The 22,599-nt window shown below is 40.7% G+C and overlaps 1 protein-coding gene across 2 annotated transcripts in view; it reads left to right on the top strand.

Annotated features, from left to right (window-relative positions):
• KAT6A (lysine acetyltransferase 6A) overlaps positions 1-14,740 on the top strand; it is a 111,627-nt gene extending 96,887 nt beyond the window's left edge. For both annotated transcript variants that reach the window (XM_032618506.1, XM_032618505.1), the window contains exons 13-17: positions 848-1,079; positions 1,773-2,019; positions 3,429-4,046; positions 6,961-7,273; positions 9,362-14,740. In XM_032618506.1, coding sequence (XP_032474397.1) covers positions 848-1,079; positions 1,773-2,019; positions 3,429-4,046; positions 6,961-7,273; positions 9,362-12,030 — 4,079 coding nt within the window. In that variant the 3' untranslated portion in view covers positions 12,031-14,740. The remainder of the gene's footprint in view (positions 1-847; positions 1,080-1,772; positions 2,020-3,428; positions 4,047-6,960; positions 7,274-9,361) is intronic.
• The last annotated feature ends 7,859 nt before the right edge of the window (positions 14,741-22,599 follow it).

Raw genomic sequence — 22,599 nt, 5'->3', positions numbered from 1 at the left:
GGTAAAACTCAGATTATTTCCTTTAATATCAGTATACTGTTTTGAAATAGGACTCATGATTGGACATGTATGCCATTAAGTAGCAAAGTTAGGGGAAAATATTTTATTAGTCATTTTTTTGAGATATACAAATAACTGTATGATTACAGTATTTTTTATTATCAAACATTATTTTAATGTAATGTATTTTCCCACATTACCATTCTTAGACTGATTTCCCTTAGAATTTATGCCTTTCTTTTCCTGTTCTTGAGACTCACGCACTGGACAAGAGGACAAAGTAATACCACCACGCACAGTGACGCTCGCACACTGACATTCTTGTTCACCAGAAATTAGGGTGATAGGTAATTGTGAGGAGAGCTTTGGTTGAAGTGAGAAATCGTCATCTAAATCATTCACAGAAGAACTGCAATCTTCATAGATAGGGTTATGTAAAAACTAAAGGCGTTCTTTTGTACTGTGCAGTTCGGGTAGATCTGTTGCCATCTAGTGGTCTAAATAAAACATGCAAGGGTGGTTTCCCCTCCTTGTACATTGAATAAAAAGCATTCTTGCCTATGAATGTGAAGTCCTGATTTTTAACAGTTTGAATATTCTAACTGTGATTTATATTAACTATAGACAAAGTAATGCTAACTTCATGTTCGGTGTGTACAAATTATGTAATCTTCCTGCAAATTTGTTTTCAAGTGATTTTGTAATTTTGTTCTTTTTCTTGAAGGAATTTACCTTTGAAATTATAGCGTATGATACTTGGATTGATTGTGGAAGAGGGGCTTGTTATTTTTGTAAACTGCCCTCTTTTAGGCTCTCTGACATATTTGTGATTTGGGGGTTTCTTTAGGTTATTTGTTATCAAAGCGTGAAGGCCAAGCAGGGTCTCCAGAGAAACCGTTATCCGATCTAGGTCGTCTTTCCTACATGGCTTATTGGAAAAGTGTAATATTGGAGTGCCTTTATCACCAAAACGACAAGCAAATCAGCATTAAGAAGTTAAGTAAGTTGACTGGAATCTGCCCTCAAGACATTACTTCCACACTCCACCACCTGCGAATGCTGGACTTCCGGAGTGACCAGTGAGTATCACATCCCTTTGTATAACCTTTGAAAGATAATTAGGTAGAAGGTTTTGGATCGGACAGCCAAATTGTCAATTAAAGGACATAAACTAATACAAATGGTGTACTTGGTGATACTGAGACATCATTTTCCTTTCTGTATTTTATACTATTGACCATATTTTTTTTTACAACTTTTTTTCTGGTCTTCCTTCTTCTAACTTTTGTACCTAAGCTACTGAATCTTTTATTTTATTTATTGGGAGCTCCTTCACAATACAAGAGGTAACAACTGTAGAAATAGTGTCAAATAAAATACACCCTTGATTAATTTCCATACAAATGGGACAAAAGAAATACAAGTCAAAGGAAAGACAGCTTACCCTTTTCTAGTGTGGTTGAGAAAAGGTCACAAAGAAAGGAGGCATTTGGGCTAGAAAGATGGAGAGTAAAAGAGTACAGGAGAGTAGCAGAAGTTTCAGAGGTGGGAAATGTGAGAATGGGAAGTGGCTGAAACAACCTCATCCCTCACTCTAGTTGAGTGTGAAGTGTCCAGTTCATATTCTGAGCCATCTCAGTGGTGGTGTCTTCCCAGGGAGGCTTTTTGTGAAGCATTTTTATCTCCAGGGCTTTCTGAGGGTGTAGCTCCATATTCATTGTTTGGTACTCCTTGTGCGTCGTTGATTGCTATAAACTTTTCTCTGGTTTCAGATTTGTGATTATCCGCCGGGAAAAACTGATCCAAGATCACATGGCAAAGCTTCAGCTGAATCTGCGGCCTGTGGATGTAGATCCAGAGTGTTTGCGCTGGACTCCTGTCATAGTCTCCAATTCAGTCGTCTCGGAGGAGGAGGAAGAGGAGGAGGAAGAGGAGGAGGAGGAAGAGGAGGAGGAGGAGGAGGAGGAGGAGGGAGAACAGGAAGAGCCTCAGAGCCAGGAAGGAGAATTAGAGACGAGTGTAAGGGCACGAATGGTCCCTGTTGATGATACAAGAGCATGTTTTGGTTTTCATGAGTGTTTGTGATGTACCTATAATGATATCTTAAACCAACACCATAAATTCACATTAGAATTTCTGAGTTTATTTCAGTGATAGAAATTTCAGGAAGACTGTGTTTTGTTTACTTCTTTCTATATTTTTAAGCCTTGTATCATTAGGAAACCTTCAAATTTGTTATGTTACTTATGAGTAAATATTTCTTATCACAGTGCCAATAAGCAGCTAAATTTGAAGCTGTATAGGAATTGAGGAATCTGAATTGAATCTAAATCTGACCATTGTTTAAAATAAAATGAAGATACATTTTCCTTAAAACATTAAGGAAGTAAACAGATGCATGTTTTCTAATGGAGCACCAAATAGTTCAGTGTCTCTAGCCATTAAAGGGTTAATGAGGGACTGTACTCCATTACATCATTTTCAGTATTTTTCTTTATGTGATGTGTACTTGTCTCTGTTCTTTTCTTATTTATTTATTTATTTTTAATTTAATTTAATTTTTTTATCGCGGTACGCGGGCCTCTCACTGTTGTGGCCCCTCCCGTTGCAGAGCACAGGCTCCAGACGCGCAGGCTCAGCGGCCGTGGCTCACGGGCCCAGCCGCTCCGCGGCATGTGAGATCTTCCCAGACCGGGGCACGAACCTGTGTCCCCTGCATCGGCAGGCGGACTCTCAACCACTGCGCCACCAGGGAAGCCCCTGTTCTTTTTTTTAAAGCAGTGCTTTTCATCCTTTAAAAATCTGTGTCCTCCTTTGATAAACATAAAGTTTCATACCCCTGTTTAGTGTAATTTTCAAAATAAAATAAAATATTCAGAATAAAATAAGTCAAAATAATTACAGAAATTTTCTTTAATTTTTTGAGCATCCTCTTTCTCTTGCCCATGCCCCAGAGTCCGTCTCCTCTGTTTATAAATTTGTTTCTGAGAAATTTCATAAACTATCTCATTTAACATTTACCAGATTATAAGAATAATAATATTCACTTTGTTTATTGAATATGGTATTGTATAGCAGTTAAGAGCGCTGACTCTTGGGTCAGACTGTCTGGGTTTATATCCCAGCTTCTTCATTTGCCATTCCATGACCTGGGGCAAGTTACTTACATTCTTTTGTGCCTCAGTTAACGTCATTTGTAAAATGGGGATATAATAATAATAATACTTCATGTAATTGGTGTGAATTATACCCATATAGTATTTAAAACAGTCCCTAACACATAAGAGATATTTGTTAGCCATTAAATAATAACTTTCTCTTTAAAGCTCTGTTTTCTTTTTTTATCTCAGTTTTTAAAAGGTCAGAATAGGAGATATAACCAAATAAGACTGAAAATTAACCAGCATGGTTTTATTTTCTAACATCAGGTGGGGAAGTCTGCATCTCGTGAGAACAAAGAACAAGATTCTTATTCTTCAGTAGAAAGTGAAAAGAAACCAGAAGTTACAGCACCAGCCAGTTCTACGCGTTTGAACAAACAGGTCCTTCCCCGTGACAGTCTTCCTGCCAATAATCAGCCATCTCGGAGAGGCCGCTGGAGGAGGAAGAACAGAAAAGCCCAGGAGCGCTTTGGTGATGAGGATTCAAAACTGCTTTTGGAAGAGACATCAGCTCCTCCGGAGCAGTATGGAGACTGTGAGGAAAAATCAGAAACGTGCCAAGAAGAGTACACGGAAGGCCAGGAGCAGTCGGCAGCCTCGCAGGAGCAGCCGAGCCAGGACGCGAAGCCAGATGGTCCCAAAAGAAGACCGAGTGAGGGGCTCGAGCTCTGGCGAGGACCGCTCAAGAAAAGCCCTGAGCCTCTGAAGTGTGGGCTGCCAGAAAGCCACGACAGGCTGCCCCGTCGCTACAGTGAAGGTCGCTACAGCGATGGGGACAGGGCCCTCCTGCGGGGCTGCAGCGAGAGCAGCGAGGAGGAGGGGGAGCCCGAGAGCCCGCGGTCCAGCTCGCCCCCGGTCCTCACCAAGCCCACGCTGAAGCGGAAGGTGGGGTCCGTCTCTGTGCTGTGCTGGAGTTAACCCATAGTGTGTTAGCCTTTCAGCTTCAAGCCTCAGTATGTTGCAGCATGTGATGTTCCCAGTGAGCATTTGAAATGTGCACATGACTTCTTTGGTTCGTGGGAGTTCACTTAGAAGTCATAAATAAACTTATTTAAGGGCTGACAGACTGTTTTCAGCTTGCTAGTTTGATTTCAAAGTAGGACTTTTCAGGGATTTAAAAAAACATACAGGGACTTCCCTGGTGGTCCAGTGGTTAAGACACTGCGCTTCCACTGCAGGGGGCACGGGTTTGATCCGTGGTTGGGGAATTAAGATCCCGCATGCCACGTAGTGTGGCCAAACACAAACAGACAAAACGTACAGATTAGAAATGTTTCTATTAGAAAAGGAGAGGAAACCACTACACAATTCGATGGAAAGTGGGTGTAACGGTGCCCTGCATTGCGATGCTCGGAGTGAAGCCATTCTTCTCACCCCTGGTGGTACTGTCTCTCCTGTCCTCTGTCCTCCCTTCTCACTCTCCTCTCCAACCCTCCAGTGGTTTGACTTAACTTTGTTTTAAAAGTATTTTCTAAACTATATTTCATCATCTTGCAAAGGTTGAATGATAGGCAGATCGTTAGTAAACGCTGTGTGATGATGACAATGACTTCTGTTAATCTGTATACCAGAAATCTCCCAGGCTATGGGGTGAACTTTAAACATTGCTGCAGACCAGCCAGACTGAAGTGTGTCAGCTCTGGATGAGCCATTCTGTGCTAGTGAGGTGACAGCTTTCATCCAGAACAATAAAATCATTCTTTTCCTTAGCAGAACCTTAAAAAAAAAAAAGATAGGGCTATTTATTAAAGAATGAGCTTTCCATTTTAGAAGAGTTTTAGATTTACAAATTTATTGCAAAGAAAGTACAAAGAGTTCCTATATTCCCCAGTTTCCCCTATTATTAACCTTTTACCTTGGTATGGTACATTTGTCACAGTGAACCAGTACTGATGCATTTTTAGCTAGAGTCCATACTTCATTCAGCTTTCCTCTGTTTTCCCTAATGTCCTCTCCTGCCCCAGCACACCACCTTACGTTTAGTCGTCATGTCTCTTTAGGCCCCCTTCTTGTTGTTGGCAGTTTCTCAGACTACTTGTTTTTGAAGGCCTTGCCAGGTTTGAGGAGTACTGGCTAGATTTTGTAGAACGCCCCTTATGATAGTAAAATGGGGTGATGGGTTTTGGGGAAGAAGGCCCCAGAGGTAAAGTGCCATTCTCATCACATCATATAAGGGTATCTGCCGTCAGTCCGTACCGATTACCAAATACAAGGGTATTTGCTGTCAGTGTGACTTCTCACTGTTCACGTTCACATGAACCCCGGTCGCCTGGCTCCAGGTATCAGGTTTGTCAGGTTTCTCTACTGTAAAGTTACTCCTTTTTTCAAACTCTTTTCCATACTGTATTCTTTGGAAGGAAGTTACTGCCTACAGCCCACACTTAAGATACAGGGAGTTATGCTCTACTCCCTAAGAGCAGAATATCGTGTTAATTATTTGGAATTCTGTTTGGGGGATTTATCCATTTTTCCCCATCTATTTCTTGATTCAAGCATTTATTTATATCAGTATGGACTCATAGATATTTACTTTATACGTCAAGTTATAATCCAGTTCTACCATCTTACTAATTTGTTGCTCAAATTGTTCCAGCCTTGGCCATGAGGAGCTCTTTCAGTTTTGCTCCTGTGTCTCTTCAACATACATACCCTCAACATTGTGAAGTGTTTTTGGTTTGTTTTGTTTTCAGCACTTCGTTACATTCTGGTTCTACAAAATGTTCCAGGTTCATCTTGTGTATTTCATGCCCCAGTCCTAGGATCAGCCATTTCTCCTCAGAGCAAGTCCATGTTTAACCTAGTTTGAAAATTGTGTTCTCAACTAGAAAACTAGTAAATTTGAAGTGAAGAAAAAATGATTAACGTGCTGTTCGTTACGTGACCATGAAGAATATATCTTTGCCATCCTAGGCTTATATTGCCTTTTTATAAAATAAAATTGTGCTATTTGCCTGTGTAAAAAGAGAATATTATAACAGGCAGTGAGATCGTGTACAGGATACTTTTGAAGTTTTTGAAGAGATTCACTTGACTAGGAGTCAGAAACTGTTTTACAGCCATTTCTCTACTGACTGGATATGACCTTAAAGCAAGTTCTGTAAATTCCCTGGCCTCTCTAGAATGAGGGGATTGAATTAGATCAGTTTTGGTGATACAGTATTATTTTGTGATATCTTTCATGTGATTCAAGGTGCTAGATCAACCCTAGTACAAAATTGTGCCTAATGTACCAGGTCCCAGTAACAGAGTTATTTTACTTCTGAATGCTCATGGACGCCAAGGAGACCTGAACCCATTCCCAGGCTCCACTGTAACTCTTTGTGGATAGCCTATGAAAATGGTGTACAGCCTTCCTGATGGTTCTGCTGACCTGCACAGTGGAGTTGTGAGACGAAGAGTGTTTTATTTCTTTTTTTCTTTTGAGGAAAAGAGAAGTTAAGGGACTAGTCACTGTGTCATTTCTGAAATAGTCAGCTTCCCTAGGGTGCTAAATTTAACTGAACTGTTAGTAAGGGAATGTTAATATCTACTCTCTAGGCATGCCTGTCGATTCTTTTACAAAGTTGTATTCAGTGATACTTTGTATCTGTGACACTTTATGTATGTATAGTATCTTACTATAGTATTTTTTATCTTTCACTATAGTATTTTGAAATAATATTCAAAATGTCTTTTGGCAAACGGCCTGTTCATTTTGTATGTGCTAATTCTAGCAGGTTTAAAAACTATTAATCATGTTACTAATGGAAATGATAGCATTCATTACTGTAAATAAAATGCTCCTTTCTCTTTTAAATAGAAACCAATTCTTCACCGAAGAAGGCGAGTCCGAAAGCGCAAACACCACAATAGCAGTGTGGTCACAGAAACCATTTCTGAGACCACGGAGGTCTTAGACGAGCCTTTTGAAGACTCTGACTCCGAGAGGCCGATGCCAAGATTAGAACCCACGTTTGAGATTGACCAGGAGGAAGAGGAAGAGGATGAGAACGAGCTCTTCTCTCAAGGGTACTTCCGTCACTTGTCCTCACAGGACGTTCTCAGGTGTCGACCCGCTTCTAAGAGGAAGTCTAAAGACAGAGACGAATACGAAGATTCAGATGATGCTGATGGTATGCTTTGCAGAGCTGTTGCTTACTGTGGTTTTCTTGTTGTGAAAGATACAGCAGTGATAGTGGCAAACCTCCAACAGAGAGGGCTGAAAGGCAGACACGACCCACTGGGCACGTGCAGAACGACTTGCAGCCTCTGAAGAGTTGTATCAAGTGTACTCATCCTCATTTTCTCACTTAGTTTTCTGTCCTCTTATAAAAGTGCTTTTTCGTAGTTCCCCCTTCAACTCAAGACCTATTTTTGCTTCTGCAGAAAGTATCTTGCTGTTAGGAAATTGTTCTTTTGCCTGCTCCTTTCTCGGCCATTATCTGAATCTTTAGTCAATGGGTATATTAGACTTAGCATCAGGAAGATATTTAATTAATAACCCTTTAATGGAATGTGCAGTCTATAGACCTGGCCTGTTTTGCTAATTGTGTATGCTGAGTGCTTAAAATAGGCACTTAGTAAATATTGTTAAATGACTAAGTGCTTAGAAGTGGTTCTCAAATAAGGTCAGGTTCATGTAAATTGGACTTGATTCAAATCTGTTCCTGAATCATATCTCTAATATGTCTTACTCAACAAGTAGTTAAATTTCTGATAAAAATGGTAACAGTACCTCAAAATAAGTTAAATTTTATGGCATAGCTAAAAATCCACTGATTAGACTTGTTGTCATTTCCTTTTTAGAGATGAAAAAAAATGGGCTATATATGACTTGGGTCCCAAACTAGCTGTTCACGTCTAGCCTAAAGTTTCTGCCCATGTGTCGTGCTGCTTCCGTCTGGAGGGCTTGCCTTGCTGGGGTCAGATTGAGCTGCTTTGCTTTGCTGGGTGAATTTGTAGGAATCTTGTTGTCCATGCTTGGTACATATACCTATAGCTTTTATGTACTAACCAGTTGGGCTTTTATTCTCCTTTTAAAAATAAATTCACTCAATTTCAAATCTAGTAGACAACTTGCATTTTCTTCAGTCTCATAGTTTTGTATAATAAATACTTTTAATATAGTAATGACTAAGTTTTTTGCTTTATCGTGCATGATTTTCCAGAATTTTATTATGTTATATTTTGAGATGTATAACTAGGAAGCTAAAAATTTATTTTGTAAAACATTGTGGCACTTTAGTAAAATTCTATCTTGGATCATCATAGATTAAAATAGTATCCTGTAAGTTCCTGTTGGACAAATTTTTCTCTAATGTAGACATTTCCTTTGTTTATTTTCAGGTTGTTACTGCTAACTACCTTTTCAGTCCCACCAGTGCCCCTCCCCCTCAATCCTATTAAAAAATAGGATTTGCTGGTCTTCTCTTTAAAAATTAATGGGAAATGTGGATGTACTTAATACCACACCAAACTGTACACCTAAAAATGTTAAAATGGTAAATTTTATGCTGTGCATATTTATAGTTTTTAGAAATAGAAGAAATCAATGGGGAGAAAATAATGCTAATAATCAAATTTATTTCTAATAAACCATTGTCATTGGTACATTAACTTCTGCTTCAGGTCAGTATTTGTCCAGGACTACATGCCTTGCAGCTCTTCCTATACAAACACAACATTGGCTGGGAACTGTTGGTGTAGGGTTGCTCAAACATGGCCTGGAGTAATTGGCTTGATATTACCTGAAGTAGTGATTTTGTAGAAACTAAGAAAACCAGAGCAATAATATAAATTGCAAACAGGGGTGGGGGGAAAGAAGGAGAAATGAGCGGATGTGTAATTTACGCAATAAAGACAGCTTGTCTAAAGTAGCTGTAGGAACTATTTAGTATTTGCATCCTTATAAAGCTTATTTCCATTTTAAAGATGGTGAAACTGAATATTAAGAGTCCCTCTCCAAAGCCATGCAGTTGGTGATGATAAACTTGAACCTAGTGGGTGGGCCAGGATCCTCTCTCGTTGTTCTGCCGGTTCACTGTGTGACTTTAGAGGATATCATGGAATGGGTGTCTCCTTTAGATCCTTAACCTGAAAGTGAAGATAGGAGTTCAGGATGATTATTAAAATCATTTCTGTTGTACGTGTGGTCTCAGAAAGAGGCACTAAAAAATACAAGACCCTGTAATCTGTTTTTATTTTTTATCCCTCCTGTGCAGACACTCCTATCCTAAAGCCAGTATCTCTTTTGAGAAAATGTGATGTGAAGGATTCTCCACTTGAGCCAGATACGTCCACGCCCATGAAAAAGAAGAAGGGATGGCCCAAGGGCAAGAGCCGCAAACCAGTCCACTGGAAGAAAAGACCTGGTCGCAAGCCGGGACTTAAGCTGAATCGGGAGCTGGCAGCCGTTTCTACTCGAGAATGCGTTGTTGAGCCTGTTGTCCCTCTTCCTGAGCCTGGACGTGAACCCCAAGTTCAAGAGAACCAGGAAGCTGTTGGACCACGAGAAGACTTGCCTTTAAGGGAGGAAAGGAAGGAAGGGGAGGAGCTGCCCCTGGAAGCGGAGGAGGGGGAGGAAGGAGAGGAGGAGGAGGACACCACCAGCAGTGACGTCAGGGCAGCCTCTCCGGCGGACAGTTGCAGCCCCGAGACCGGAGCCAAGGGGCCCGAGGTGGGCGAGGAGGAGGAGGACCCCCGCGCCCCTGTGGGGCAGCAGCCGTCGGAGGAGGGGCCGCAGGACCTGGTGCAGCGTGCACGTGAGGAGGAGGAGGAGGAGGAGGAGGAGGACGCCGCTGCGGAGACCCAGCAGAGCGAAGACCGCGACGCGGATGATGAGGATGACGGCCACCTGGAGTCCACAGAGAAGAAGGGGCCGGAGGAGCAGCCAGCTGGGGGCAACGTCAAGGAGGAGCACAGTGGCCAGGAGTCTTTTTTAGATCCTGATGTGCACAGCAGTCGGGAGCACGCAAAAGACAAGGAGGAGACAGAGCCGGATTCCGAAGAGGAGCAGACTTCCCACGAAGCATCCGTGGTCTCGGAGCACATGCCAGGCTCTGAGGACGACCACGAGGAGGACTCCCACTCTAAAGAAGAGCTGCTGCAGCTGAAAGAGGAGGCGGAGATCCCTCACAGTGACCTGGATCTGGAAACCGTGCAGGCCGTGCAGTCTTTGACTCAGGAGGAGAGCAGCGAGCATGAGGGCGCCTACCAGGACTGCGAGGAAACCCTGGCGGCCTGTCAGACCCTGCAGAGCTACACCCAGGCCGACGAGGACCCGCAGCTGCCCCTGGTGGAGGACTGCCACACCTCGGAGCACAACAGCCCGCTGTCTTCTGTCCAGTCCCACCCCAGCCAGTCGGTGCGCTCGGTCGGCAGTCCCAGCGTGCCTGCCCTCGAAGGGGGCTACACCCAGATCAGCCCGGAGCAAGGATCCCTGTCCGCGCCGTCTATGCAGAACATGGAGACCAGCCCCATGATGGATGTGCCTTCCGTGTCGGACCACTCCCAGCAGGTGGTGGACAGCGGCTTCAGCGACCTGGGCAGCATCGAGAGCACCACGGAGAATTATGAGAACCCCAGCAGTTACGACTCCACTATGGGCGGCAGCATCTGCGGGAACAGCTCCTCCCAGAGCAGCTGCTCCTACGGCGGCCTGTCGTCCTCCAGCAGCCTCACCCAGAACAGCTGCGTGGTCACCCAGCAGATGGCCGGCGTGGGCGGCAGCTGCAGCCTGATGCCACAGAGCAGCGTCCCGCCCGCCGCCGCCACCTGCAGCATCAAGTCCCCTCAGAGCTGCGCAGTGGAGCGGCCTCCCAGCACCCAGCAGCCACCGCCGCCTCAGCCGCCCCCGCAAGCGCCGCCCGCCCCGCCGCCGGCCCCGCCGCCCCCGCCGCCGCCGCCGGCCCCGCAGCCACCGCCACCGCCCCCGCAGCCCCAGCCCCCGGCCCCGCCCCCGCAGCAGCAGCAGCCCTCGCTGTCCCAGTGCAGCATGAACAGCAGTTTCACCCCAGCGCCCATGATCATGGAGATCCCAGAATCTGGAAGCACGGGGAACATCAGCATCTACGAGAGGATCCCTGGGGACTTCGGGGCCGGCAGCTACTCCCAGCCGTCAGCCACCTTCAGTCTAGCCAAGTTGCAGCAGCTGACCAACACCATTATGGACCCTCACGCCATGCCTTATAGCCATTCTCCTGCTGTGACTTCCTATGCAGCCAGTGTTTCTCTGTCCAACACGGGACTGCCTCAGCTGGCTCCGTCACACCCCTTGGCTGGAACCCCTCAAGCACAAGCCACCATGACGCCGCCCCCGAACTTGGCCTCCACTACCATGAACCTCACGTCCCCTCTGCTGCAGTGCAACATGTCTGCCACCAACATTGGCATTCCCCACACTCAGAGGCTGCAAGGGCAGATGCCAGTCAAGGGGCACATCTCCATCCGCTCCAAGTCCGCGCCCCTGCCCTCCGCGGCAGCTCACCAGCAGCAGCTGTATGGCCGCAGCCCACCTGCGGTCGCCATGCAGGCTGGCCCTCGTGCGTTGGCTGTTCAGCGTGGCATGAACATGGGGGTTAATTTGATGCCAACCCCCGCCTATAATGTCAATTCCATGAATATGAACACCTTGAACGCCATGAACAGCTATCGGATGACGCAGCCCATGATGAACAGCAGTTACCATAGTAACCCTGCCTACATGAACCAGACAGCACAGTATCCTATGCAGATGCAGATGGGGATGATGGGGAGCCAGGCCTATACCCAGCAGCCTATGCAGCCAAACCCTCATGGAAACATGATGTACACGGGCCCCTCCCATCACAGCTACATGAACGCTGCTGGCGTGCCCAAGCAGTCACTCAACGGACCTTACATGAGAAGATGAGCAAGACGAACTTGCAGTTACAAACTTAAATATATATAAATAAAGGAACCTTTTATACTGACAAACCAGAGAAAAATGGACCTTTTTTCCAGTTAAAATATTGCTGTAGATTTAGAGGAATTTTTCTTTGGTTTATTTTATTTTTTAGAAAACCTGGTCTTTTTTGGGGGGTTCATTTTGTTCTGGGTTTTGGTTTTCTTCACAATCTTGAACATTTTACAATAGAACTCATCTAAAAATGGATTTGGGGATGGGGAAACATGCACAAAAATCTTTTCATAATTAAAAAGAGCCTTACTTTCTTTACACACCACATGGACAGACTTTGTGTAAGAGTGAATTATCTATTTTATTTTAAGATGTATGTTTCCCCTCAGTGTTTGCAGCTCCCAATGTTGTCATTTTTAAATGTTATATATACATCTCGAGGGTTAGCCAGACCCTTTCCTCCACACCCAGCCTTTCATTCCCTACTTCATTCCAGCAGGAGGCACTTATGGGAGACTCGGACGGGGACATGGAGAACAACCCAAGCTCCTTAAACTTATTATTATTGTTAATATTATTATTATTATTAATAAAGTGAGGCAGGAAAATGCTTCTCCTCTTAAAATCCCCTCCACTCCCTACAGACACACACACATACACACACACACCTCTTGAAACCTTTCCCCAAGAATGTTTCTATAAGTGAACTTCATTGAAATGTTTGTTTTTCTTAAATCAAGTGTAATATAATTTTTTTTTAAACTACTCCCACTCAGCACTCAGAGACACAAAAATACTGTAAGTCTCAGTTAACAGCGGAATCTCAGAGGAAAGCTGTTTGCAGTCCTAATCCAGCCTTGGAGGAATAGATGGTCAATTAACAATCAAAAAGAGGCATAACCTCTTGTTTTTTACCACCTGGTGAATCAGCCATACGCACATATTCCACGCAGCCTCTTGTTTTTAGTATGTACTTTGAGATGCCAAGGGTCTTGATTCTTGAGCCTTTGACTCTGATTAAACTCAAACAGCAGTCCCCAGTGATTAGCCTCTTACATTCTCACGTAAAGGGTTGGTGGATGGCTGTACATGTCAATGATTTGAGAAATACCTGACTAACCTTTGGCACTGTTTACTTTGTGTTGGAAGAGATGACGCAGAATGTGTGTCGTGAGGGAGATCGTGGTGTGAGTTTTATAGCTACTTCAGTGATACATACCTCTAGTTTTCCTTTGTCTTTTGAGATCCTGAGTTCCTCCCCTGTGAATCAGAGTGCGCCAGCCCCTCTCCTGTGAGTGGCTGAAGAGAAGAGGGATTAAACCAACCACCAGCATAGTAGGGCAAATCTGGACAGCAGGGTTTCAGCAGGCTCCTGTGTTGCTCCCAGCTTCATTCTCTTTTGTGCAGCCAGTTCGCCCATTCTCTTCTTGTTACTTGCTCCAGGGATAGGTAAAAAAAAAAATATATATATATATATATATGTATATGTATATAAATATATATATATATACATATATACGTTCCATCATTAGAAGATGGAGACTATTATACCACTTGGTATGTGCAGTCAAATATCCAAAAGGGGGAAGTACTGCTTAAAGAAATATCTGTAAGCATTAAATTCTCTCCTTTATTTGTACATTTTATATAGATAAATTTTTGAAGTACAAATTAGGCATTAAATTTTTTCAAATGCACAGGTTTGTTGGGTTTTTTTTATACACTTTAATTGACTTTCTCAATTAAACGTGTTAGGTAGAAAAAGGCAGAATTCCACATCTTACCGCTATCGATTCTGAGCATGTGCAAGGCTGTGTAGGACCCAGTTTCTCTGTATATACTGTTCCAGTTCCCAGTCCTCTGTGTAGAACGTGCACTGTGCTGCCCTCTGCCTACTCTTCGGCGCTGTCATTGCTTCCTGGTTGGGGTGGGACGGGGTGGGTCGGGAGGGAGGGAGGTGTATTGGGAAGGAGGGTGGGTCAAGGCAAGAAGGAGAAGCTGTTGAAATGAGGGCCGTGAATTCAGTTTCTGTTGGTTTACGGTTGTGTTTGGTTTGTTTCTTTAAAAAAAAAAAAAAATTTCAATCAGGCAGCTCCCTTTTCCACAAGCCTTTTTGTGACTTTAGAACTATTGTAGAGAAAATGTTCTTTTCTATATTATAAAAGAAATTATCCAACACAGTAATATTGGTACCTGTCATTTTTTCACTTCTGTTTAAAAAAATGTATTTTAGCAAGATAACTTTGGGTAATCTTCTAAAAAAAGAAATTTAAAAACTCACTGTTAGTGACTTTGATGCCTTTTAAAATAAGAGCTTTTTCATTTCATTCCATCTTTAAAATTTTTTATCTTTGTTGTAGAATATTAAAAACTATTTTAAGAAGATAAAAATTCTCTTTAAAGAGATCTCTAGAGTGTGTGAATAGAGCTCCAGATGCCTCTAAAAGCCGCATGTACAAATGAAGCTAAGTCTATTCCTGTCTGTTTATATTTGCTTTTCCTGTTTTGTAACCTCTTTGTACTTTGTTCATGGTGACTCGTAAGCTAAGGGGAAGGGGTGCCTAGATGCCTTTGTACTTCTCCATGTCACGCGCTCCTGGGCCAGCTGGTCTCCTTCCTCTCCTGTATGTAATATCACTTTTTTTTCCCCTTTCTAGCAAGTACTTTCAAAAGAACTCTGTACATTTTAACATAAAAAAAAATAAATTATGTTGAGGCCATTTGGATGTCTGTCTTGCATGTGGAATTTTTCTCCCTTCCAAGTGTTTCAGATTCTCTGATTCTTTTTCTACACACAGAGACTTAGAAATATAAGCCTTTTCATGTTCTTCTTTATGTAGCAAGTATAAGTTTATGATCTTTGAAATTTCAGTTTTCACTCATAATGTGTTTCAGTGCCAAGAATATAGATGGTTTTCCCTTTTCCAAAGAAAATGGTATAACCTCACTTTGGATTTTTTAGGGAAACCCATTTGAAAACCTTCTAAAGAGATTGTAATTCCTCCAACCAAAAAAGGAAATACAGTTGCAGTAACAAGTAGCTCCCACTTGGAACAAAGTGTTTTTTCTCATTTCAGTTGACTTGATTATGTAATCTAGGAAGATTTGCCAGAAATCCGGGCCCTAAATACTGATGATCTTTTTCTGATGTGTTCTGAGTTAATGTGCTCGCCTCTCATCATTAACAACTTTGCATATAAGGCAGATTCCAGAATTAGATTTAGCTTTGGGAAGCTAACAGCTTTCTGGGGTACAGGGGTGAGGCAGACACAGGTTTTCATGCCCTCCTGACTTGATCTGCTGTTCCTTGCCGCTGAGTTAGGAATTTAGGAAGTGATGTGAACACTGTCCGTAGCAGGCGTTTGTTCTAAACTTCGTGCCATTGAAGTTTTAGGCCATAGAGTCATGTCATCTCCGGAAAATAAATGGCTTGTCTCCCTTGATTTCTTGCTTCATAGTCACAGTTTGAGCCCAAGACGGCCACTGCTCTACGCAGTTACTAGTGAATTGTCCCAAAGGCATACTGCCTTTGCTACTGCAAACTACCTGCTTTAAGTGAGTTCAGCATAACAACAATTATGATTTTTCTACAAGGAGGTGATGTGACCAAAGAATATACTATAGATTTCATTGAAGTGCTAACGACCCCCACTATGTATTACATGTAAACTGGAACTTGAGGAATCTCATGTGTAGCCAATGCTCTCCTTTATATTGAAGTGCTAACGACCCCCACTATGTATTACATGTAAACTGGAACTTGAGGAATCTCATGTGTAGCCAATGCTCTCCTTTACCGTCTACCATCCGGCCTTTTCACTCTCAGAAGGTACGTGTTGGGGGAAACGGCAACACATTTGACTAACGTGTGTACTGCTGAGAGCCTTGGTCTACCGGTTTTCGAATCGACTGCCATGCCTTCAGTTACTAGGGTTCCAGGGATCAGTTTCCTATACGGCCTCTCTGAGCATCTCAGGTGGTGCCAACTTCTTCTGTAGTGTGGTGAGAACCGTGTGTATTCCCTAGAACACCGAGTGTCAGGTTGACAGTTCTAGCTCTTTAGGTGAGAATTACTGCGTTAGGTTCTCCCTGGGACACCCTCAGCGGTGTATGGTTTTCGCCCTTCCTCTCGTCTTTTCGTAATGTACAAGATAAAGGGTCAGTGATGATGATGGAAAAGCATAGTGAAAAGAGAAAAAATGACCTTGTTGACTGAACAAATTAAGCAGAGTTATGACAAATGGTGGGCGGGAGGGAGCTCCATATTCCTAATGTAACTTAAATCTAAAAATTCAAGTGACATATTCTATAAATGAACTCAAAACCATGAAGAGTGACGTTTTTTTGTGTTGTCAAATGTCTGGAATTCTTGAGCATGGTCCATCCAATTAAAAGCTGAAAATCCCCACAACAAAACCCAACTCATTTGTTTATATATTTCTGTTAAGGGGCAGGTTGGGTTTGTTAATCTAAGTTGGTGTGGTTATATAATGCAGCACAGACCCATGGATTTTCTCTCCAGAATGACAGCTTTACAAATTGGGCTTAACTGCAATTCCTTGCTGTATTAATAAGGAGCCTAAATATTGGTATACAGATTACATAAACCTCAAAAAGGTGGCAGGTGTAATTTTTGCCTGAAATAAGGACAGCCATTGGAGTCTGATGACTTTGGTTTTTTTTGAGTTCTTTTTGAAACAGTAGACAGACATAGTCATAAGGAATTGTTTTCCTTATGAAAACAGTGAGTTTAAGTGAGTTTTGTGACTATTGTGAATACTCTTTTGAAGGTGAGAGATACATTCTCGTTAGCAAGAAAAATATTCTAACATTTAACTCTATACTAACAGACATTTCTGAAAGCCACATTTAAGCAACATTCAAAAAAAGTTAAGTGTTCTCTGGGGTGATGTGTTTCATTTTTAACCGTTTTTAGTTTATGCACACGCAAAGAGGAGAAAGCAAAGGCAAGCAGGTGAACTGAGGTAAACTAATCACCTTTGCCTGCATTAGAGAGCTAACAGTGCCTGGACTCACCGGGATGTCTATGAATATGCATGAGAAGCTGACATCCGGTTAATGCTGGGAGACCAGCCATTCAGATCACCTTTCAAGTATTTACATTGGCCTCTAAAGAGCTTTTTTGAGCCTCAGAATCTTCTGTTTTTTTGAAAATGTCATTTAAAACCTTCAACTCTTATCCTAAGTTCAAAGTCTCTTGTGAACAAAGTAAAGAAAAATATTCATACACAAAACCTCTTTGCTAGGACTGAGGCTCTGCCCCATGTACAAACAGCTCTAATTGTTTAATTGATGTATTACATTGAGTAAAATCGGTTGATTTCATTTTCTTTTTAAAAGAGCGTTAGAAAATCATTCAAAATGACTGAATTTGATCATAGTTTTCAAGAGAAAGTGAGGACAGTTATATGTTGAATAGGAGACAGTGGCAAAGGCTTTGCTGGAGGCAAGGACCTCTTGCAAAATGGAATAATTACACAATTTTTTAAAAGTTTGTCTAGCTCCTGTTTAGGGAAAAGAACTAGAATTGACTAGGACCCCTAACTTGACGTCCCCAAAGGGTTCTTGATGGAAAGAAAGTCATGAATCTGAAACTGAATAATATGGAATATAGTGAGACCAACTGTAGAGGCTGAGGAAGAAATTCTATTAAAATTACAAGGAAAACAAAACATGTCCCAACAGCCACTACAGCCATCTTAATTATTTCTTTGGGGGCTCCCAGGTATTTCTTTTTTTAAAAAAATATTTATTTAATTTTTGGCTGCTTTGGGTCTTAGTTACAGCATGTGAGCTCTTTCATTGCAGTGCGTGGGCTCTCTAGTTGTGCATGGGCTTATTTGCCCCGTGGCACGTGGGATCTTAGCTCCCTGACCAGGGTTCGAACCCACATCCCCTGCATTGGAAGGCGGATTCTTAATCACTGGACCACCAAGGAAGTCCTGGTATTTTATTCTTTTTGATGCAATTGTAAATGGGATTTTTTCCCTTAATTTATCTTTCTGATAGTTTGTTGTTAGTGTATAGAAACGCAACAGATTTCTGTATATTGATTTTGTATCCTGCAACTTTACCGAATTCATTGATGAGCTCTAGTAGTTGTCTGGTGGTGTCTTTAGGATTTTCTGTGTATAGATAGTATCATGTCATCTGCAAACAGTGACAATTTTACTACTTTTCCAATTTGGATTCTTCTATTTCTTTTTCTTGTCTGACTGTTTTGGCTAGGACTTCCAGCACTGTGTTGAATAAAAGAGGTGAGTGGGTATCCTTGTCTTTTTCCTGATCTTAGAGGGAATGCTTTCAGCTTTTCACTGTTGAGTATGATGTTAGCTGTGGATTTGTCATATATATGGCCTTTATTATGTTGAGGTATGTTCCCTCTCTGCCCACTTTCTGGAGAGTTTTTATCATGAATTTTATCAAAAACTTTTACTGCAGTTATTGAGATGATCATATATGGTTTTTATTCTTCAATTTGTTAATGTAGTGTATCAGATTGATTGAATTGTGGATATTGAAAAATCCTTGCATCCCTGGGATAAATCTTAATTATGATGTATGATCCTTTTAATGGTATGGTTGGATTTGGTTTGCTAGTATTATCTTGAGGATTTTTGCATCTGTGTTCATCAGTGATATTGGCCTGTACTTTTCTTTTTTTTAATCATATCTTTGTCTAGTTTTGGTATCAGGGTGATGCTGGCCTCATAGAATGAGTTCTGAAGTGTTCCTTTCTCTGCAATTTTTTGGACTAGTTTGAGAAGGATAGGCTTTAACTCTTCTCCAAATGTTTGATAGAATTCACCATCTGGTCCTGGTTTTTGTTTATTCGGAATTTTTAAATTATTGATTCAATTTCGTTACTGGTAATTAGTCTTTTTGTATTTTCTTTTCCTTCCTGGTTCAGTCTTGGGATATTGTACATTTCTAAGAAGTTGTCCATTTCTCCTAGGTTGTCCATTTTATTGGCGTATAATTGCTTATAGTAGTCTCCTATGATCCTTTGTATTTCTGTGGTGTTGGTTGTAACTTTTTTTCCCGTTTCTGATTTTATTGATTTGGATCCTCTCCCATTTTTTCTTGATGAGTCTGGCTAAATGTTTATCAATTTGCTTTATCTTTTCAAAGAATGAGCTTTTAGTTTCACTGATCTTTTCTTTCTTTCTTTCCTTTTTTTGTCTCTGTTTCATTTATTTCCGCCCTTACCTTTATGATTTCTTTCCTTCTACTAACTTTGGGTTTTGTTTGTCCTTCTTTCTCTAGTTGCTTTAGGTGTAGGGTTAGGTTGTTTATTTGAGATTTTTCTTGTTTCCTGAGATAAGCTTGTATTGCTGTAAACTTCCCTCTTAAAATTGCTTTTGCTGCTTGCCATAGATTTTGGATTTTCGTGTTTTCGTTTTCATTTGTCTCCGGGTATTTTTTAAATTCCCTCTGTGATTTCTTCAGTGATCCATTTGGCTGTTTAGTAGCATTTTGTTTTGCCTCCACATGTTTGTGTTTTTTGCAGTTTTTTCTTGTAGTTGATTTCTAGTCTCATTGCCCTTTCACTTTCTTAACTGTGTCTTTTGATGAACAGAGTTCTTCCTTTATGGGTAGTGCTTTTTCTGCTTGTGTTAAGAAATCTTTTCCTACCCTGAAGTTATAACAGTATTCTCTGTAATTTCCAAAAGCTTCATTGTTTTGCTTACATAGTTAATTTTTTAATATATCTGGAATTGATTATTGTTCAAAGCATAAGGTAGGGGACCAGTTTCATTTTCTTCCCATGTCGATATACAGTTTTAACATCACTCTATCTTTCACTACTTCTCTAAATCAAGTGTCCACATATGCATAGATCTATGTATGGACTATTTATTCTGTTCCACTGATCTGTATATCCTTCCTGGCCTAATTATTGTAGCCTTATGATAAGTCTTGATATTAAGTAAAGCAAGTCTTCCTGAGTTGTTTTTCTTCTTCAGTAATGATTGACCCATCTAGGCCTTTTGTCTGCCCCCATATATTTTTTTTAATTTTTAATTTTTTTTTTTGGCCGTGCAGCATAACTTGTAGGACTTTAGTTCCCCAGCCAGGGATCAAACCTGTGACCCGTGCAGTGGAAGCATGGAGTCCTAGCCACTGGACTGCTAGGGAATTCCTGCCCGTATATTTTTAGAATTAACTTATCAGATTCCTTTAAAAGTCCTAATGACATTTTATTGTGATTGCATTGATCCTTAAAATCAATTTGACAAAAATTGACAACAGTATTGACTCTCCCATTCATTTAACATGATGCATTTGTTTGACTTCTTTAATTTCTACTGAAAATTTTATTGATTTTTTGCATAGAGATTCTGTGCTTTGTTATTTTATTCTTGGATATTTAATATTTTTGAAACTATTAAAATATCTTTAAAATTTTTTATTTTCTGTTTATTTTTGGTATACAGAAATTTCAGTGATTTTTGTATTTTGCCCTTGTATCCAGTAACCTTTCAAAAGTCACTTAGTAACTCTAATAATTAATCTACAGATTCTTGGACTATTTACCTATATGTCATATCATCTCTAAAAATGAGAGTTTTATTTCTTATTTACAATTTTTATACCTTTTCCCTTTTTTAGGCCTTACAGCACTGTGTTCGACCTTCAGCACAATGTTGAATAGAAGTGGTAAGAGCAGGCATACCCTTAATCAGATGAAAGAAGATTCATTCAGTCCCTAGTTTTTTAAGAGTTTTTATCATAAATGTATGTTGAATATTATCAAATGCTTTTTCTGCATCTATCGAGAAATGGTTCAATTTTTTCTCCTATAATCTGTCAATGTGGCCAAAATGTTGATTGCTTTTCTAATGTTAAACCAATATTTGGGAAAATACGTGGGTAAATCTAAATGATTATACACACATATATGTATATAATTAAAATACAAAATGACGATTTCACATGAGTTAGATGATAAATGGAGTGAAAGTGTTTTAATGTTCTTACATTGTCTTGATTAATTTTAGCTATTGGTAAATTAAAAGAGCATATTTTAATTTCCAGGGGAACCACTAAGAGAATAGAAACAGAGTGTGTAACTTCCAAAATAGTATAAGGGGAAATGGGATGATAAAATATAATAATAAATCCCATAGAAGGGAGCAAGGGAGAGAAAAAACACAGACAGGTGGTAACTTGCTTAATAGCGGAAAACCCAAAATAAAAAGACTTAAACCCCAGTATGTTCATTACTTAATTATTTTCTAAATGGACTAAATATTCCATCTAAAAGACAAAGATTTTTAGGAGAAAAACCTAAAAATCCTATTATGTGCTCTTTATAAGAGAAACAGCAAAAACATAAAGATACCAAAAATTTTTAAATAAAAAAGTAGAAAAAGATATGTCAGGAAATTACTATAGTAGTAAGAAAGCTCCTAAAGCTATATTAATATGAGATAAAATAGGATTTAAAGCAAAAGGGATTACTAAGAGAGAATTAATAATAGTAAAGTTTTTAAGAATTCTATATACATATACACTTATTGATATGATTCTAAAATATATAAAGCAAAAATGTCGAAACTATGAAAAGAAATTTAAAAAATCTACAGTCATAGGGATTTCTTTCTGAATTAATAAACTTTATTTATTAGAGCAGTTTTAGATTCACAGCAAATTGAGCCGAATGTACAGAAGGTTCCCATATACACCCTGTGCCCACGCACGCACACCTCCCCCACTAAAGAATCCTCTACCACAGTGGTACATTTGTTACAACTGATGAACCTACATAGACACATCATAATCACTGGCAGTTCATAGTTTACATTAGGGTTCACTCCTGGCATTGTACCTTCTATGGGTTTTGACAAATTTATATCATGTATCCACCATTGTAGTATCATACAGAATAGCTTCACTGCCTTGAAAACCCTCTGTGTTCCATGTATTCATCCTTCTCTCTCCCCTAAACCCTGCCAATCACTGTTTTTTTACTGTCTCCCTAGTTTTGCCTTTTCCAGAATGTCATGTAGTTGGAATGATACCTGTGGAGCCTTTTCATATGGGCTCCTTTCACCTAGTAATATGCATTCAAGTTTCTTCAATGTCTTTTCATGTCATGAAAATTCATTTCTTTTTATCATTGAATAATATCCTATTGTCTAGACATGCCACAGTTTATCTATGTTGTTTCCAAGTTTTGGCAGTTATGAATAAGTCTGCTATAAACATCCACGTGCAGGTATTTTTGTGTGGACATAAATTTTAAACTCATCTGGGTAAATCCCAAGGAGTGTGATTGCTGCATCGTGTATTAGGAGAATGTTTAGTTTTCTAAGAAACCGCCAAACTGTCTTCCAAAGTGGGGTTGTACCATTTTGCATTCCCACCAGCAGTGAATGAGCGTTCCTGTTGCTCTACATCTGCACCAGCTTTTGGTGTTATCAGTGTCTTAGATTCTGGCCATTCTGATAGTGTCTCACTGTTGTATTACTTTGCAGTTCCCTAATGCCACATTGAACATCTGTTCTTATGCTTACTTGCCATCTGTATGTCTTCTTTGGTGAGGTATCTGTTCAG

The sequence above is a fragment of the Phocoena sinus genome, chromosome 21 (genome assembly GCF_008692025.1).
Source record: "Phocoena sinus isolate mPhoSin1 chromosome 21, mPhoSin1.pri, whole genome shotgun sequence".
NCBI lineage: Eukaryota > Metazoa > Chordata > Mammalia > Artiodactyla > Phocoenidae > Phocoena > Phocoena sinus.
Note: the sequence above shows the minus strand (reverse complement) of the source record. Positions and strands in the feature narration are given on the sequence as shown.